This window comes from Chaetodon auriga, chromosome 15 (genome assembly GCF_051107435.1).
Source record: "Chaetodon auriga isolate fChaAug3 chromosome 15, fChaAug3.hap1, whole genome shotgun sequence".
Lineage (NCBI taxonomy): Eukaryota > Metazoa > Chordata > Actinopteri > Chaetodontiformes > Chaetodontidae > Chaetodon > Chaetodon auriga.
Window position 1 is genome coordinate 2983814 of NC_135088.1, and position 20271 is coordinate 3004084.

At 45.1% G+C, this 20271-nt stretch overlaps 1 protein-coding gene across 2 annotated transcripts in view; it reads left to right on the forward strand.

Annotated features, from left to right (window-relative positions):
• The window catches only part of tmem132e (transmembrane protein 132E), a 318304-nt gene that overhangs the window by 201842 nt on the left and 96191 nt on the right, over positions 1-20271 (forward strand). The window contains exons 1-2 of one of the 2 annotated variants that reach the window (XM_076750731.1): positions 17052-17493; positions 18066-19032. In XM_076750731.1, coding sequence (XP_076606846.1) covers positions 17415-17493; positions 18066-19032 — 1046 coding nt within the window. In that variant the 5' untranslated portion in view covers positions 17052-17414. Of the gene's footprint in view, positions 1-17051; positions 17494-18065; positions 19033-20271 lie in introns of those variants that run through there. The other variant, XM_076750730.1, reaches the window with a different exon arrangement.

The following is a 20271-nucleotide window of genomic DNA, read 5'->3' on the forward strand; positions in this document are numbered from 1 at the left end:
TTGCCTTTGAACCAAACCGGACACGTTCCCTCCCTGTTTGCATTGAACAGCTTCTGTCAGAAATCGATCCTGCGTATTCTGTGGCAAATCCTGTCGAGGTACAAAGAAACAACACGTGTCATAAACCAGTTTTCATGTTTGCACAAACAGAATATTTGAGAAAGAAGACATTATGTAAATACACTGTATTTAGTATAAATAGCACCAACAGGGATTGATTTGAACTGAACCAATCGGGCGTCAGTGGTGAAAAGAGTCATTTCTAATAGACTCCTCATGCTGGCTGAAAATGATGGAGTGATTCTTTTGTACTGATGCTTCTCTGAGTGTGATCGGTACGGCCTACGCACTGCTATGTACCTGCTCCAGGAAACAGGCTTCTGCCTGTCCTCTAAACTCACACATGACAAAAACTTTTGACTTTTTCCACCTGCTCTGCTTTTATATGTCAGCAAACTAACTGTCAGCCGTATAAACTTACCTTGAGTAGTGTTACAAACTCACTCATTACTGTGACAGTTTTAGCTTTGAGCAGTGCGGATGGCGACTGACTGAATCACGCCGTCCCCTCGAGGCCTCCCAAAGCTGTACGAGCCCGCAGCTGAGACCTTTCAGAGCTACAAACCTCTGCCTTTGACTCGGCCTGAGTCGACTCGGCCCTCGTGTACTCGCGACCCTCGACCGTGTCCTGCATGCTGTAGAATACCGAAGAGACCATATGGAGGCCTGTGGGCTCGTTCACGTACCAGAGTCCCTTCAGGTTTCTACTCTGGAACAAAGTGGTGCAAAGTCAGGCAGCGTCACATTGCCACCTTCAGTTATGACACTTGGTCCTTCCATTGTTTTTTGGCATTTCGGTGCGAGCTGTCAAATGGACAGAAATCTTAGTCCACTGCTAAATGAAGGTAATTCTGCTGCCCTCCATTTCTTAGATGGCTGAGGAAACGTTACGCCGGCGCCACTAATCTGCCATTCACATGTTTTATGGCCATGACAGAGAGGGAGTTGTGATAGAGCGCTCTGCAGGCCGAGTAATCCTTCTGACAAAAATGCAAGCGCTGTTTATTCACCGCCTTTGACTGCAGCACAGATCCCGAATGGGAAGCACACTCTGGCAACCTGGACACATTGCTGCGAACAGCAGCCTTGACTTTTTTTTTTTTTTTTTTTTTTAAGCCCTGTCTTGTCTATTGATGCATTGGTGTTTTGCAGAGTGCTGGCAACTTGGGTTGAAACGTCTTGATCCATCGTCCCGCGCTGAGGTTCAGATAAATACTGTGATGTCATTTTTGCCTAAGGTGTCTATATCAAGCTTGTTTTATGTTCGACTTGTTTGGCTTCAGGAGAGTTAATATGTAGAAGTATTCAATGCTGGTTTCAGTACGATGAACGATGTTCGATACCTCATTAAAAAACTCAAGAGAATGAGAAGTTACTGCAGGTGTTTGTGCCTGAATCAGAACTGCAGTGTTAGTACAAAAGAAACCAACTATCCACAAACCAAAAGGGATTCCTCACGCTGAGATTTCCCCTCGTGGATTTCTCTGCTGCACAGTAACCATTAGTATCTTCACAGTCTCCCGTGAAACGTGGGCCTCGGCCCCGTTTAATGGTCTGAAAACAAAAACGTTCCTGCACAGCGTCCATTAGGGAACAACGCCTAATCTGACATTCACGACCTCCACTTACCCAGCGTCCACGTTTCCCGGGCTCTTTGTCATCCACGTATTCCTTTGTCTCGGCTCTTTGATCTCTAAACAAACAGTCTCCTTACCCCGCTATTCATTTTTCAAACCCAAAACCATAATATCTCCCCAGACGGCGAGCGCTGCCGCCATGCATGCTTCTCCAGTAAGTGGAGAGCTCCAGTGCATTCCATTAGCCTCTCGAGCTGAGCGTTAACCTTCGCCTTTGTAGCGTGGCGAGAAAATGGCTCTGGAGGGAAGACTCCGTCACTTTCCCCGCGTTCGCTGTGGTTCCTCGCCGCGTAGAAGTTCCATTCACCCTGCGAGTGCTTTTAAAGTCAAAAACCTGAGACTATGTTGGTCTTTGCTCTCAATCAATAAAACATATGCCTCCACATGTTGGGGTTTGGTGAATATTTAATCTTACCACTTGTTTCCTTTTATCTGCCGAGTCACTAAAGAAAGATCAGAAAATCTTTCCTCGCCGGTGACTTTGAATTGTTTGCTTTTATACGCCCCATTTGAAGCAAGGAAACAATAAGCTTCGACTCACAAAGGGGCTGGAAAACCCTGCTGAAGCGCTGCTCTTCTGTCAGTCGCATCCACCCTCTCACACCACCCTGCTCGACGTCTCCGTCAGTGACTGAGGGTAAATGCGTATCTGCTGTGTGCTTTACAAACAGAGAACTGTGTTAATGAGATGTAAATGTATTTCAGTTATGCTCTCTCTGAAACATCCACACAGTACGGCAGAACGAAGGTCTTAACCTCAATGTAATCAGCGTGAAGTATGAAATTACTCACAATTTCAATTTTTCTATTATGTCAGCCTTTGCAAATAAAAAGATCAATGTCCAAGCCTGCGGTCACTGGCAAATGTATGACTATTATACAGCTACAGCGGTATTCATGGGATGGTTTTCAGAGAAGCAAACAGCGAAGAGAAACATACAGTGATAAAAAGACGAAGGCAAAGGAGGGAAAGCTTTGGATTTCCATGAAGCAAAAAGATACGTGGGCAGACTGATGTCAGATCCAATCACTTTTTATCAGGTAAAATAGAAAATACAGGTAGAATATGTGTATTTATATGAATTGTATGCCATATTAGCGGAAGCATCCGTCATGCTGACAGCTCGGATGTCATTGTGCAATTGCTGAATTTCACATTTTGCAGAAATCCCCACCTTTATGCAAGCTGTCAGCAGCCAGTCGACACTGCTGCCTTTGAAAGAGTAAAGGAACTCAAGAGTACAGAAAAAATGAAGGATGCCTACTTTAAAATGTATTATCTGGCCCCAGTTTGGCTACCAGCAAGTTATTTTCCAACTTTAATCTGAGGACAGGAGGAATAAACTACTTCTAAGCGATATTAATTATTGCAGAGGCAGTGCTTTCAGTGCACAGACTTTATTTTTCAAGCTCTACCTGTTCAAAAGCTGCCTTCCCTTCTCGGCCATATTTTCACTTATCCATTATATTATTGCAGAGGTTTTGCAGCAGAACTCATAAAATTGTAAATATTAGATTAGTGTTGGGTCAGCTGGGTTTAGGGTCCGTTTAGAAAATGCTGCATCACATATACAACTAAAAGAAAAACACCTCTTCATGGACTTTCTCTGCTTAACTATGCAAAAGCTTCTCGTGTGCAGTTTGTGAACTGCAGAGTGCAAATCCATCTAAGATTCCTCTGTTCTATAAACAACAGTATTTATGGGCCTTTACTGTGAAAAAAGCACAGAAAGCTCCCATTTTTCTCTGAAATGATCTGCTCACTGGACTAAAGGTTTCTTTCTGATGACACCCCCCTTCACGTCACATCACCTGATCATAAACTCTGACATTTAGGCTCATTAAAGCATTAATTATGCTCCACTGCACATCCCACCACCTGCACATGACTGTGAAGCCCCTTCGTCTTCACTCCGACCAGCAGAAAGCAGTTCAGGTCACTGTTCATTAAGGCGGTTCTTTGTCATTTGTTCTGAATGATTGCTGTTGTCTTTATCTATTTGCACATTATTGAATTCGTTATTCCGTCTGTGTAAATCACTATTTGTGTATCAGTGTGTTCTGATCTTATCCACTGACATTGTGGCTTTGTTGACAGATGCAGACAATCAGCTCCAATGTGGAGTGAAAGAGCTTTGTGTAGGAAACACTGCAGAATGTATGCAAACTGCACATTTTTTCAATTGTCCATCAACGCCGTGTCTTTATCTGTGATTAAAACCCAAAAACAAGCAAGAATAGCCGTGTACGAACTCCAAAACTGATCTTTCCACTTTGTTTCCCTTGCGTGGAGCTTCAGGCTATGCTAATATTTGTTTTCATCATTTTTACCGAGGTATATTTAACACTACAAAGAATAAATGGCCTCCAGATTATAACTTTGTGGGGCTCATTCAGAGTGTCACAACAAATGAATTCAGAAGTGTTTACAGATTTGCCGTGTGTGTGATATTATGCACATAATAAATCAGCTTTGTCTTCGGTGAAAGCCCCTTTAAGCTTTTAAAAAGAAACGAGAAATTGCAGCATACAGCCACATTTCGATGAGTGTTGTTAAATAACAATAATAAAATCCTCTCGCCTCACTGTGTCTCATTGAAATCAAATCCTTAGAATTACTGTAGCTTCGGTGATGTCGGCATGTCTCGCTAAGAAACCGCGCTGCCCTGATCTTAAGCCGTCTTATTAAGTAAACAATTGATTGAGTGCCTGTTGAAGTGAAGTGCTCACACTCCTTCACATGCTTCTTTTACGTGTGAAGAAGAAGAAGAAAAGCTTCTATTTTGAAGCAGGCTTAAGCCAAAGTACATCCGGCGGCATCTGACCTGCAGATTCAGGTTTTGCCTTTATTTGTCCGTCAGTAGAAATACTGAAAAGTGGCATTGAACTGCCTCACCTCCTCGATAATCCACAGACCTCACTGTAATCACTTTTCATTCGCACCATTTTCCACTGAAGACACAGCCTCTGAATGGTGAGAAGACTTACTTGTAATTTGTGTCAATCAAGCCTTTAAGAGCTCTGTAACCTCTGTCCTGTATCATGTGCACACCTTCACTTCGTCGTGACTCCACACGGTAGTCTTAGCTTCAATAAGTGACATGACAGCGACTGATGATGAAAAAAATCAAAAGCGAACAGCGGAAACTCCCAGAACCAACTGTCTTCGCTAAGTAGGCAGTTTATTCCTGGGAAGTAATACCTTTACAGGCATTAATCTCAGAGAGCAACATTAGCGAGCGATTATATGCAAATGTCTCTTTGCAGAAGAGTTGTAATGGCAGGATACGGGTCAGTATTATGGAGACATACCTTTTATGAAAAATATCCCCGGGCTGTGACTCTATGGTCCGGACGTCATGATGGTCAGTAATGTCAAGTTGTCTGATAGCTTAATGGCCGAGCTCACCGGAAGGAATCTGACACTCGCAGCAGTTTCCAGAGTTATGTGGATGTTTGCAGAGTTGGACCGTGGAGGGATGTAAGTCCCAAAAAGTGGAGCGTAACATTCTCATCAAATACGGTGACTTTGCGAGTCGACAGCCAAAATTTCACAGCGACGACGCAGCACGGATACACGTACTGTATGTTAGTGATGGAAAACATGCTGAGCGAAGGATTGACCCATTAAAGCACCATGTGAACGTGTTTTCAGGCTCCACCAGCTCCGAAAGTTTGTCATTCTCGATGCCTGTTTCTGATTATCTGCTCTCACTGTTTCCCAGTCTTTTATCGAGGTTGCCGCCATGACTTGAGTTCATCCGGCCTTTGTTGCTTCCAGTCCGTCCCCTGAATGACTAAACATTTGAGTTAAAAGATTTCATGTCTCTTTAATCTGCCACTGAAGAAAAGAGGCTGTGTTACCATGCTGGCATGGAGATCTCGCGCTCTAAGCCCCTACTTCTTCACGACCAAGTGCTTTCCCTGACACCCCTTTTTCCGCTCCTTGTTATAATGATTTGGCAGCCAGTTGTGTAACCCTTCACCATGGGAACAAAACAACCAGAAGCTGTGTGTTTGTGTGACAGTGATACGAAGGAAATCTGAAACAAAGATATCCTTTTGTCCTTCCCGAGAGCGCCGAGGCATTCCACTCAGAAAGCTCCAGTCCGGCTCCGTGGAGGCCGCGACGCTGTGAAGGGCCGCCCTACAATAGACCTCCACCACAATGGACCAAAGGCTGCTGTTGCTGTTTTTTTATTTGAAAAGCATCACAAGCTGCCAAACCAGAACGTCACGTGGGTGTTGATACAGCCGGAGCCTCTTGACCCGAAAATCAAGGGTGTGTGATGTCATGCGAAAATATTCTTCCCTGGTGCTTCAAGAGGGGCTGCTGAGGTGTCCGTCCAGCCTTCTTTAACAAAGAGGTGCACTCAGTGGATTCTGTACGTCTGCCCAGAGTCGAGCACCTGAGGTAATCCAAAGAAATCTAAGATCAGATTAGAGTTTAGATGATGAGGTGGTTGGGAAACATCTTACAGACTCGTTCAGGCCTGCAGAGCTGCCTAAGAGGGAGCGGAGGCACCGATTACAGCACGGACCCACAGCACAGCAACATGAAATTGAGGTATTCACTGAACCTGTGAGTGCTGCTGATTTAATTTCTCTTCGCAATGTGTCTTCCTGCATTTACATCGTCCAGCAGCACTTTGTACTGAAGGTAAAAGCTTTTTAGAAGAAAAAGGTGAGTTTAACAGTGTTTCTGAGGGCGATGCTGCGGTCACACCTAGCATGTGTGGAGGTGGAGGACGCCATCTTTCTAACACACAAGTCCAAGCTTCTGATACCGGACACTGGGACGTGTGTCTTTAGGTTAAGGCAACAAAAGCACATTCAAAAAAGTTCATGTCTTGTTCTTAACCTCACTTTAGACTTTTTGTAACGAAGACGGAACCAGAACCGACCGTCCTCAGTCTGAGTGAATGAAATCAAGTGGACATTTTCAGTTGTGTTTTCAGTTACAGACTGTAATTCACGGAAACTGTCCCGCGAATGTGTTACCCACCTGCAGTTAAGTACAAACATGAGGTACTTTTTAAAGTATTTCCATTTCATGCCGCACCATGTTTACGTGACAGCTTTAGTTACTTGTTACTTGTCAGATTGCAGTTACAAATGAGCTTAACATCAGATACAACAGAAAAACTAGAGCTGAACTTACAAAATGATATAGATAAGTGATGTGCCCTCAGTTGCCTTTTTATTAGGTACAGCTAACCAGTGCAGTGAACCGTGAGAGTCCTGCAGTAAATCCAACCTTAATGACTTTATACTTAGTTCAAATGTTCAGTTTTTGTTGTTTCAGCGAGGAGTTTATTCAACTTTCAGGACGAAAAAAACAGGAAATCTAAACCTCTTCTGTCAATGTAAAACCAGGCCTGAAGCTCCCATTTCCAATCCCTTCTGTTTGGAAAAGCGAAAGAGTCTCACAGTAACCGCTGTCATGGTGCCTGAAGCAAGGAATCAACCCCCCCACCACTCGGTGGTCAACAAGAAGGAGATGATTGTATTCACACCAGGTGGCTCTCAGGTGCGAAGCAGGATGTGGCTAAAAGCATTCAGGCTCGCTAATAGCTTTCTTGAACAAACAAAGGTTACAAAAATGTTAATACCTTGACTAAATTAAATGCATACCAGAGCGGGGATGAAGAGTTTCCCCACCGGCAATGAAATTTAATGATCAGAGGCAGGAAAATCAAAAGCAGAGAGGAAATATCCAGCCCAGCTCCGCCTGCGGCCCCGCGGCGAATAACACGTATATCTACAAACCAATCTTATTTCCTCATCGCAGCGTTTCCCCGGGAGCCAAAACCAGGCCTCATTTTCATTTTGCCATTAGAAAACAAAAGATAATATTCGTAGATGCGGAGTAAGGACTTCTGCCTCAACTTCACCTACTTCTGAAGTGCACGGAGGAGGGAAAAGGCCCGAAGAGGTCAAAGCTACAGCAGCCGTGATGAAGGACGATGACGAAGACCACAAGCTGAAACATGTCGATATGAGTCGCTGCTGTTTTGACCTCCTGACAACAGATATGAATCCAAAAGCAGGAGAAGTCCTGAAACACTGACAACATAATTACTCCATAAAGGTGTGAAGCTGTCAAACTAAAACAGTTTTGAAATGTAGTTCCAAACACTAAGTTAGTATCATTATCAGCTCCTCTGAGTCAACTAAGAACCAAGATTAAAGGCTTCACCAACATCGTGTCGGTAACAAAGACGGTGAATCAAAGCTTTTTCTCGGGAACACCGAGCAGTGATCTCAGGGTCAGCACTTATTTTCCTCCATGATTAAACAGCCTTGAAAGAGCGTTTTGTGTGTGGAGAGCAACCTGTTTGTTTGGCTGTGTGTGACAGAGGAAGGGCCACTGAGCCGGCCTTCAGAGCAGGTTAGCTTAACGACGTAGAGGATATTTCCAGCACATCTTCGATATTGTTACTGTGGTTTACGAGATCTGACAATCACAAGCAAGATTCTTTCTGGATACTGAAGCTGAGATGTTGAGCATCCTTGGGGAGTGTTTAGAGTCATCCTGAAATAAGGATAATCTGTTCTACTACAACTTAACAAAAATAAACAAATAGTACAAGGCAAGCAGGCAAACTTCTTAGAAGAGCAACGAGGGTAAACTGTACAATTTTTAGCCAGTTTTAAACATCCAGGGTTTACAGACCAGCTTCCTGCTTCAGCTTAGACCTATTTGGTAAGTACAATGTAGTCATAACTGACAGAAATGAAGGTCAAAACTATGAAAATATGGCAATTAGTCGGAATAAACGTGAATTATTCATTAAGTTTGTGAATATTCTGATGTTTCCTCGGGCTGTGCCATCTTTCTCTCAGGTCAGACCTTCAATAACCTGCTAATTACTGATTATGACTGATTAGGTAAGCAAGTTCCTTGACTTATGATCTTGATCAATTCATAAATCAAGTGCTTTATAATGACTAACAAAGAGCCTGTAATGTTCACGCTCATAAGCCACTAGTTAATGTGAAGATGTGTACCTTCATGTAACGTGTGACACTTCTTTAAAAACGTAACAGAACTATGGATTTGTGTCTTTTGAGTATTGTTGGTTTGGTCTCTTTTGCTTTTGTTGGCAGTAACAAAAATATGGCCTGTCGCCAACCGTCTCCTCCAACAGCGAGCTTGCAGTTAGCTTCCCTCTGCTTCAGTTCCTCTGGGGTTGAAAAAAAAATCTCTATATTTGAGCTTTTTTACATTGTCCTGCCCACCCTTTTCAATAACGTCGCTTGCATTTAATCTTGCCAAGACACATTAATGGCGAACACCAGAGGGCTGAAAACATATATGGTAATGAAAAGTAGCTTTATCCAGTGTTGTATCCTGTTACAATGTTCAGCAGAGCTTTATTATCCCCAAGGGGCTGCAATTAGAGCCGCACTGCTGAATCTGGTCAAATACAATGAAAGACTGCCAATGTATAACCTACAAATCAGCATAATGTAGCATTAATTAGACTCACAGTGATTACAATAAAAGCCGGGAAAGCAGGCTTTGCTGGGAGTGCAGTGAAATTAGAGTCACAAAGCTGAGACTTTATGAAACGAGGATCCTTCCACATGAAGTTAACTTCCGTCTGTGAATGATGTGCCAAATAATGTGAGAGCTATCTTGTCTCAGGGAATTGCATGCATCAGCGTTATCCTCGCACTCCTCGGGGCAAAGCCATTGACAGATCGGTCAAAATGATGGCGTAAAATGGGGGTAAATTCAGTGTGATTCAACACACTCTCTCATTTTTATGGGTGTTACTTGATGTATTTCTTTCATTCAAATCATTTAGGATATTTTTGCTCGGTGCGTGTGTGGCTTACTTGAGAAGCCTGGCCTGTTCATTTAAAGAGATGTCATCGTTTTAGATTAAAATGTCTATAATGCACCATTAAAAAAAAGATAAGATGAAGCTTTATTGATCGCCACGGGGAAATTAGGTCGTTGCATCTGTAAAAGTAATGGGATTTAACAGGCGAGTGAAGATGGAGGAAGGATGAAGGATTAAAATTGAATCTCAAACAATCAACAAAACAGTAAAACTAACGAAAACAAGACAATAAAGAAGCCAATTGGACTAGAAATGGCTTAATCGCACATGATTTTGACATATGATGTATAGGAAGGAGCTTATGAGCAACATACAGACACCATCGAGATTCATTTACTGGATTAATAACTCAAACTTTTTCACAGCCAATGGATGAATCAAAACAGTAAATCCTATTGTACAATCCTTTCGTATAGGAAATCCTTTTCTCGCAGCGGCTGTGTGAGGCTCAGCTTACCTCACACAGAGTATCCCCTATGGGAAACCCTGTTGTCTGGAGCCCTATAGATTGCGTCAGCCTCAGATCGTATTGAGGCACAGATCATGCAGCCTCGAGGCATTTGCATCCTTTCATCAATACACTACTAATACATGCAGCGCCTGTGCCTACAAGACTCCATTTGGCAGCAGAGAGACAGAAGACAGGGGCCATGTTGGAAGCCGCGGGAGCTGAGGCACATCCTGACCTGCACATAGCAAACATCTGCAGCTGCATAGGTCAGCTCCAGTGTGTGGTTGTGGTTGCGGGGCGCGCCTCTTCTCCAGCCCTCCGCGGTCCTCTCGACTTCACGCACCGAGGTTCAGCTTTCTGGTACTGGTTGAAGTTGTTGGTGAGTCCCATGCCAACTGAATTTGAATTTAAAAGCGTCTTTGTTGACCTCTTCAGCTTCCTAAAGTATTCAGAAAACTTTGCAAGAGTTAAGATATAACGCCTTCACCGAGGGCACCGGCAGTGATGAAGAGAAACAGGAACTGGAAGGAAAAACAAGAAAAGAAAAGCTGTGAAATGAACAAAGGCTCATGAAATAATGTCACCATATGGTCCAGAATATAAGATGAGAAACCAAAGTATTTGTGTTGGACGTGAATCATTTCCATCCGTTTTGGTGCGGAGTGAAAATCTATTAGCTACGACTCTCACAGTAAAAACCCAAATTAAATTATCATCATGAGGTCACGCAGCGCTGACCTTTTAAAACAGCCTGCATTTAAAACTGCATTACCACACAACGGCAATGTGACAATGACAAATAAGTTCACCGTGATGGATTACACAAGCCGCTGATTCTCATACGGAAATGAATGGAAGCCAACGGCTGCATTTAACAGCAGGAACTGCACATCAAAGATCCAGAGCTGTAGAGGCGCAGTTAATTTATGATCAGGGCCTGAAACCTGCAGCCACGCTGGCGAGGTCTGTTTGGATTAAAGTGACAGCCACATAGCATGATCTCAGTATGGAACTGATGTGGTTCTGCATAAAGGCTTGTAAAAGCTTTCAGGAGAAGACTGAAGAGGAATGACTGAGCGCAGAGAAACTGATGTGTGTTCATATCGGCAGCAGTTTTTAGCGTCAGTCCTGCTGCAAAGCCTCAGATCAGCCTGAAGGTTCAGTGCTGCAGACTCGACGCTCGAGGACGGAGGGGAGAGACGGACAGGAAGGTGACTGTGTTTTGTTTCTCTACCCTTCAGTTCTTCCTCTCATCAAAACTCAGCTTTTGACTAATTGCTTGGTACATATTTGATGTGGGACCGCTGTGTTGGTGTCTGCTGCGCTCGTCGGTCAGCGTGCTGTACGTGAACGAACCCTCAGCTGCTCTCTGATCAGACGACGGCTTTGTGTCTACCTCAGTCGTTGCTTCATCCAAACAGCCTCTGCTGGACCAGATAAGGCTGACTGATAATATAAATTATGGATGATTTTATGAGTGCATATAAAGGATCAATGATGAAATGTTCCATTTCCCACTGATGGTGTCACACTGGTTATATATTCTTCCTTTTTAATCTGCAAATTATGCCTCATTAAAGCTGCACTATGAGTTTAATGTGGAAATGCGACGCTCTTATCAGCCTAAATTTCAGAGTGAGACTTTCACAGAGAAAACCTGCAGATCCACCAAATTACATCCTTGTGTCAGACATTTCTTTGCCACAGGAAGCTATTGATCGGAAATTGAGGGCGAGTTTCGAATTGTCTCCTAAAGCCCACACGGGGATCTCTTTATCCAGAGGAAGATGGACACGCCAGGCTCAGATCATTAACCCTTCGCTTCCTTTCGCCATCTCTTTGTATCGAGCATCACGGAGCAGTCGGGGCTCAGCTACCCTGAAGGCCTTCAGAGCTGTTAGAATATCTACAGGTGTCTGTTGTAGAGAGTTCGTTTCATGAGGGTTTCCCAAAAACACTTTCCTGGGAGAGCCAGAGACGAGTGGTGACGCTGCAAACGCACCAACGGGCTCCACACACACATTCATGAGGTCATCTGTACATACAGGAAGCACGAGATTAAAGGCCAATTAGCTGCAAAGGTCGAGCGGTGTTTGCGGACAGATGGGGATAGAATATTAATGAGGGATTTCCATAAAGGATTTGTTTTTAAAATCAAGGAGACTAAGAGGATTACTAGTGGACAACAGATAGCATTTATAAATTCTACAGATTACATCCAAGTTTTTCAGGGACAGATGAAAACAGCTCGCTCGGTTTGTGTTTAATTCTGTGATGTTTTTCAAACACACCTCCAACTGTGACCCCGCTGCGCTGCCTGTTTGATTTGATCAGATGAATGTATGAACGCTCCACAAAGTTCAAGATGCGTCATCAAAAATATGAACACCAGGAGAGAAAACACACATTTAAACACACAGTTTAACTTTTTCTGGCGTTGGACAGTGTTTTTCCTTTTTTTTTGACCTTTGGGGTCACCGGCCTGTGACGTCTCCTCGTGCCGTTTGAGGATTGAACAGATGTAGCTTTGAACCGTTTCCTGAAATCAAAGAACGGCTGTAAATTCACGGTCAGCCTTCGCCTCTCTGCGTCGCGTCCACACGGTAAACGCTGCAGGTGGACGCTTCATGATGTCATTCAGACAGCCCGCTCGCTGCTTTAACCGTCCTCTCTGTCTGCGTTTAAGCTTCACGGCGATGTCAGGTGCACATGATGTGATTACTGACACGCTCATTCACATCTTAGATGTGTTTAATCAGATGGAAATGTGCTAGACTAGTGTCGCCGCTGCAGGGAAATAGAATGCAGCAGAATATATGAGGAGTGGGACGTAGAACGGCTGATTGGCTGTGAATCACATAAGTGATCTGATTGCATGCAAACACATGGACTGGACAAACCTCCCCGGTGCGGCTGGAATTTCAATGTCATTTCCATATACATGAAAACTGATGAAATATCAATCCACGCACAGTTTGAGCGTGTTTGGGATAATCCAGCTGGAGTCCGTTTGTAAAGGTAATCCAGGTCTGACTGAGATGGAAATAGACGTTCCTCAGAGAGGGGCAAAAATAGGACTCCAGTGTTTCAAGTGCTAATACAGCCTTCATCCCCGGGCTAACATGCCTTTTCATCTGCACTTTGTGTTGCATTCATAGCTAATTGAATGATAATGTGAACCATTTTAGATTTTGGGCCTTTATTTGTCTCAGCAAAAGCAGGATGTGAATAAATGTTAATTAAAAGTTGACGAGAAAAAGTGCAACATACGCCAAGCGTCGTCTCACACTGTGATTCAGTGTGATAACCAATAAGTATTAAGTCGAGAGGATTGAAAGGTGTTATGTCACCGTTCCAAATGTAAAAGCAGTGTAGTGATCCTCGCAGAGGAGTAATAGAAGGGAGGGAATGAAGGGCAAAGGGTGAAGATCGATAGGGAAACCCGGGGCCCTGGAACATTAGCGATGCTGTAAGGATGCTCCATCGCTCTCTAAACCCTCTCCACAATTTTTCCTGACCTTTTACTTGAAGAGACATTTATGCACTCCTCTTTCTCAAGATCAAATGTCTGCCCTCCTGACATCCTCTCTATATATTTCCTCTTGACTTGGCAGCCGGCTTTTGTGTTTGACAGCTTGCGTATGGGCAGCAAGACGTACAGTTAAGTGTTTCATTTAACTATGGAACGCGGCTTTTTCGCCTCAGTCTGCTGAGATGGAACAGCAGATGCTTCCAGATGCTTCTCAGTTTGAATGTATAAGCAGCATACCTGGTGGAAATGACAAAGAGGCTTGTGTTGAAGTGGATTATTTGGGTTAAAAGTGTGTCATCCAGGGAATATACTGCAGGTACTTCCAGATATTTCACTCTGTGGATGTTTGCCTCAGCGGGAGCAGGCATGCGTCTGTTCAGAGCCGCTGAATTTAGCAGAATTTGAGTTTTAACCTGCTGCTTTTTGTGCGAATGAGAACAAATTTATTGCACAGAAGCTTTCCTGCATTAGCCTCTGAGAAGAAAAGCTTGTTGTGGATGTACTTCAAAGTTAATCTAGTCCTGAAATGCAGAGAAAAAAAAACCTCTCTCCAATAAGTGGATTGATGACTAAATTCTCCACTGGAAGAAATCAGCGCTATAATTTGCTTTTCTTCTTCTTCTTCTCCTGTTAAGCATCTGTCTTTGCAGAATGTTATTGGCGTAACGGTAAGAAGTGGAACAGCAGCGCCTCACCTCAAAGTGGCCCGATACTTTCATTAATTGACATCAGACAAAGTAATCTGATGAATGCAAAGTGCCTTTAGACTAGACGCCCACTCATTCCCCTGCCACACACACACACACACACACACACACACACACACACACACACACACACACACACACACACACACACACACACACAGAGCAGATGTTTCGCGTAATGGGAGCACAACAGGAAGGGAATTCAATTCAATTTGGCCTGAGGTCTAATAGGACATCAAGTGGAAGAGGAAGGCGATAGGGTTTCACACTGGAAGCCCATCTGTGTCCGCCCCCCTCAAACCCACCCACCTCGTGATGTTGTTAGGCTGAAATGAGCCAAGAGCACCCTGATGCATCGTAGGCCGTGATCACCTTCTCAAATGACACCACAAGGCCTCGGGGCGGAGAGGAAGGGGCGAGGATTTGTTTTGTTTGATGGCATTCAGTGCGTGTATTGTCACTGTACAGTTTCATTGCTTTGAAACAGGATTAGGAGGCTCCCGGGCAGCAGTCAGGTGACCTTCAGGCACAACATGACTTCACTCTGGGATCATGTGTCTGCGCTGGAAGGCTCCATGTGCATGCTAACGCTAACCCATGCAACATTAGCAAGAGTGGTGGTCCGAAAACTCATGGAAATTTCTCATAATCTGTTAAAAGCATGAATGCCGACTCTCTTAAAGCGTTCAGAATAGTCCCAGCCAAAGTCAGCAAACCCAAAGCAATTAAAAACGCATCTCCATGACCAACACGGTGTAAAATGTTTTGATGGCGTTTGGAGGATTTACATCTTATTCCAGTAAATATTGAGATAATATCCTACATCAAGCCAGGATAATTGTGCAAAAAGTATAAATGAAACAAGCCACAATTACTCCTCTGTGAGGAGCGATCTGCTCCCTTTGAATCGGAGTTGTTTTTGTGCATTTGTGCAGTTTCCTGGGGTAACTGCTCCACATTGCCAAAACTCACCTCCTTACATTTCTGCTCCTGCTGCACCCTGTTTGAGTTGATCCAGCAGCTACTTTATATTGCACATTGCTGATGGTACAAACAATCACACAGTGTGTTGTTATTGGCTTGCAGACGCTCAAATAATGTCAGCAAACTGTTTGGAGTCAGTTTTACCTCACGCTCCCTGATGTGGCCCCGCAGCCTCCCGGTGTTTATAGAACAGATGCAGGAGAGAGAAGCAGTCAACAGAACCCAGTCACAAGCAAACCGCTTTAAAAACTAAATTAGCATTAAAAACAGCAGCAAGCTGGAAAGCATTTTGTTTTGGGCTGTTTGGCCAGCAGCAGGTGCTCGTGGAGCACATGGAGACACATTCCTTTAAGAGCCTTGCTCAAGGACACCTCGACAGTAGTTTTCAGAGGCAGGGGAGAGCGTCACGCAGTCGGTTTTAAGAGTCCCAGCTGGTCTGGAGATTCAAGGTCCCTCTGAGCTGTGGGCTACTGCTGCCTCAAGACGTAGAGAGGGATGAAGCAGAGACGTCTGCGATGCCGTTCAAATACCTGCTCACCTCTTAAACACGGCAGTAAAATCACATCCAGCTCAAAACGCCTGAAATAAGATGCCTGTTTAATATTAACATTGGCGGTAAGCACGCATCAGTGTACGAGGCCCGTGTTCCGTCCCCTCCCGAGGCTACGATTGGCAGCAGAAACTCACATTTTTGTACCGCTGCCATTCGATGGGTAAAATCTACAGAAACGGTGGGAGATTTGAATTGTTGCTCTGCGTTTGGACCCAGGAGAGTGAAGCAGATGGCGTTCTGGTGCAGGAGCCCTTAAGGAAGTTTGTGGATTGCTGTGCATATTTGTCGCTTTTCGTGTTGATCAAGGCGAGGGCAGCGCTTCTTTGCAAACACATACACACACACACACACACACACACACACACACACACATTCCTGTGAGGTAGAGAGCTTTTCGGTCGATAAAGATTAGACGGCGTCTAAGTAGCCTCTCTCATCATTATAGTTCCTTCAGCCTTCTCTGTGGCTACGACTGCTCATTTGTAAGTGCGGGATGTTTCCCCCGGCTGGGGCTTCATCTTTTGTTGCCCCCACTGTTTGCCATTCAGTTTATGGGGCCCACACACACACACACACACACACACACACACACACACACACACACACACACACACACAGATCCATGGAACCCTCTCTCTTTTATTATGGGAATTCCAGGCACATGTGAGTGAAGCAGGGAGGCAGTCCAGATCCCCCTCCCCCTCTGGCCGGTACCCCCTCATTCTCATGGATTTCTCATGGGGCTAAAGCAGACGAAAGGGGGGAGGAGGAGGAGGAGGAGGAGGGGGAGGGAACGGAGGAGATGGAGGAGGAGAAGGGAAGGGGAGCTAGGCTAATTCATCAATAATCTTTACCTAATCCCTCCCTCTCCCCTTCTCCTTCTCACTCTCTTACTCGCTCTCTCTCTGCCTGGAGGCATTCAAGCAATACATCCATCCCCCGCCCCACCTCACACACACACACACACAGCCCCACACACTCGCATGCACACACATAAGAGTCTGCCCGAACACGTCCAGAGGGAGAGGATGAATCGAGCTGGAGAGTGTTATTTCTTTCGCCTCCATGTGGGTGCCGGTGTGTGTGGTGTAAGTCGAGTCCTCTGAGGACTGTGTGTCTTAGCTCTGACCGGGAGCTAAAATGGTGATTATAGACTAGAGACTAGGTGTGGCAAGATGGGGCGGCGTCAAAGGCTTTGTCTATAGTTCCCGTTCAGCCCACCAACCGGGAGGAGGCTCTGCCTGTCTATCAGAGTCTGTCCTGGAGCCATGCACAGTCTGGGAGTGAAAGAGCTGCTGCGTGGGGCTGAACCACACTTACACCAGGACCTAAGCCACGGGGAATCAGACAAGCACAAGTTCAAGAAGCTCAGTGGAACCTTTGGAGCCAGCAACGAGAACGGGGCCAAGTGAAGAACTGCTGGAGCTATTGCTGTTTTCTTTTTTCGCCCTCATTTATTCTTCTTTTGCAACTCATGACAGAGATTTTCTAAAGAGAAACCAAAAAAAAAGAAGCAAACTTGTGTGGAGTGCCCGCTGAGTAACACAACCTTTTGAAGAGACTTTCCTTTCAGAAGGCTCTTCTTGATTTTTTTCACTTTTAAAGGATGCGATCTCAATGATAAAACCATTTGGAATATGGGACTTTTAATCTATGATTTGGACCATGGGGACAGGCAACTGTGTTTTTGTGCTCAGCTCTGGGTAATTTTGATAAGTATGTCACTTTTATTCTGTTTGCTCTACGATGGTTTTGCTCCACTTTGATTTCTCTGTAGTAACTTGGCTGTAAAGCAGCGTCGATCTGTTGTTCTCAACAAGTGCAGTGCATTACGATGGATGTGAACGCTATTCAGACGCGAGCTGTAGCTCAGGGTTACCTCCGTGTCGCTTGTGAGTTTGTGTCTTTGTCTGTTTGAAAGGACTCGTGTGTGAGTTTTGTGTGTTTTCCAGCTCACATTGTTGAATGTGAACTGACGGACTGAACTCTGACTGAGTGCGTCGTTGCATCACAGATGGCGATCACGTGTCGCGCACCTTGACAATGTGAAAGACATGTTTCATTAGACAGCCTGTGCTCTGCATGTTCGACATGTATTGACCGGTTATCATCTGATTAGTGTGTGCTGACCTTCTCTACGGCTGACTGAGTAAAGCCGACCTCTGTGACTTCCTGCTTTTACCTCGTTCACCATTTTGTTCACTTAACCCTCTTTATGTCTTCTCTGAAAACAAAGAGAAACTTTATTTAAAGGTTTAACCTCCCTCCTCTCCTTCCTCTCTTCACAGCTCTTGCAGGTAAAATCTCTCCAACCAGCTCAGATGCCCTCCTCAGTTCTTCACCGATGACTGCCAGCCCTTCACCTCCCAATGTGTACCTCCCCGCCAACTTCAAAATGTCCAATGCACAACTGGCCTTCTTTTTGCGGGAGGCTCAGATCACAGGACAAACGGTTGGCGGCAGCGGCAAGAGCAGCAGCAGTCCCAGCACTGGACACCCGCTGCAGCGCTCTGAGAGTTTTGTGGTTTTCCAGACAAAAGACCTCCCTGCCATCAACATAAGCTTTGGGCCTTTTGCCCGGGACCAGGCCCTGTCCAAGGAGCTGCTCCAGCCGGCCAGTCCGCTGGATATTCCCGGCCAGCTGACAGTCAACTGGAAGGTGCGGGCCTTCATTGTCCAGGCTCGGGTCTTCTCCAACAACCCCACAGTCCAGGTGTTTTTCTACATCGCCGGCCGCGACTGGGATGACTTCAAGGCTCAGGACAAGCTGCCCTGCGTCCGTCTGCACGCCTTCCGGGATGTCCGTGAAATTAAAACCTCCTGCCGCATGAAAGGCAACCTGGCGCAGTGCTTGGCCCAGCTGGAGCTGCCGCCGTCCTGGTTTAACACCAATGTGGCCCCGCTGGGTCGGAGGAAAGGCTCCAGCGAGGGGCTCTTGGACGGGCTGACCAGTGAAACCCTCCAGGCTGAGCTCTACTACACGCTCCATGGGCCTAATGGGGAAGGGGAGTGCAGCGAGGGTTCGGGTCACAGGGGTGGTGGTGTTTCCAGGGGAGAACCTCTGTCACAGCACCCCCTGCTGCGCATCGGGAGCATCAGCCTGTACCAGGCCAGTCAAGAGCAGCTGCTGGTGGACAAGCAGTTAGATAAGAATATGTTCCTCCGGCTGCCTGAGAAGCCCCTGAAGCCTGGAGAGACCCTCAAAATCTTCCTCTACTTGATGCCCAACTCCACTGTGGAGCAGTTCACCCTCAAGTAAGTCATCTTTGAAATGCATCCTGATGATTTACTCTGTGTGCACTGATTGCCTCCAGATTCATTCTGTTTCCATCCTGAATGTCACATTTAATGTGTTTATATTCACACATTTACCCTCTGGGAAAAAAAACATGATAAAACTGTTTACATGCGAGCTCATTCCCTGATTTTTCCTGTTTCCATGCAGTCATGTACACAGGAATTATTGATGAATAGATTATTTGCCTGCTCCCAGTAGACCTCAGCCAACATTAGTCACTTCCCTCATGTCATAAACTACAGTCTTATATCTCCCTTTATAATTAGGCTCACACATAATCGTCTGCAATTTGTCCAGGGTTTAGGCTTAAGGCACTAAGACAGCATGTAAACAAAGCTATGCAGTGTGAATGCTGCATCCTGCGAAGTCCCCAGTGAACAGGCGAAGAAATACAGGATATGCATGTCCACATAGCCGTCCATTAATGGAGCAATTATCACTGCACTGGACGTCCTCAGTCCTGTCTCGATAAGCAGCTTTATTCAGAGCGACATAATTAGATAAAGGTGTTTAACATTACCTCAAAATTAATTGTCGCATTTTACGATAGCAGAAGATCATGAAGCGTAGCCTGCGTTTCATAATTCAGTCCACGCTGTAGTCTCCGTCCTGGGGTTTCCTGCACACGTGCTGCAGCCATACCATTTATGTTCCTTTTAGGTCTAAGAGCCAAATGAGCATGTAATCACATATTTCATCCTCCTCATTAATTTCTCCTTCACTGGCCCAAGTGATGTGCCAGCAGTAATTAAGTGCAGGTACGATAAAGAGGCGGCGACGGGGTTAAAATGTAGCGCTGCTGCGAGCTTCACCTTTTGAAGTGGAAGCTTAAAATCCACAGATTTCTCCTTTCTCTCAGGAGAATATTACGAACCATTTGCTCAAAGCGGTTCCAGTTCCATCCCCAGTTTGACCAGTTAATGGTTGCGCTTCACATACAAGCCTCGCTGCAGTACACGGTGATACTTCATGCTCATGCAGTGTCACTATAGAACAAACTGAATCCACAGTGTGGGCAGCGACATGTCGCAGTCCGTCTTATCCATGTCAGTCTAGTTGAGAGTGAACCAGGCGTGATCGTGCACATTTATTCTGATTTGCAGCCATGTTTGCTTTTTGATGCATACGCCTGTATGTCAGAGTATCATCAGGGTTTGACCAAACAGCTAGAGGTCCCCACTGACTCCCAGTTACTC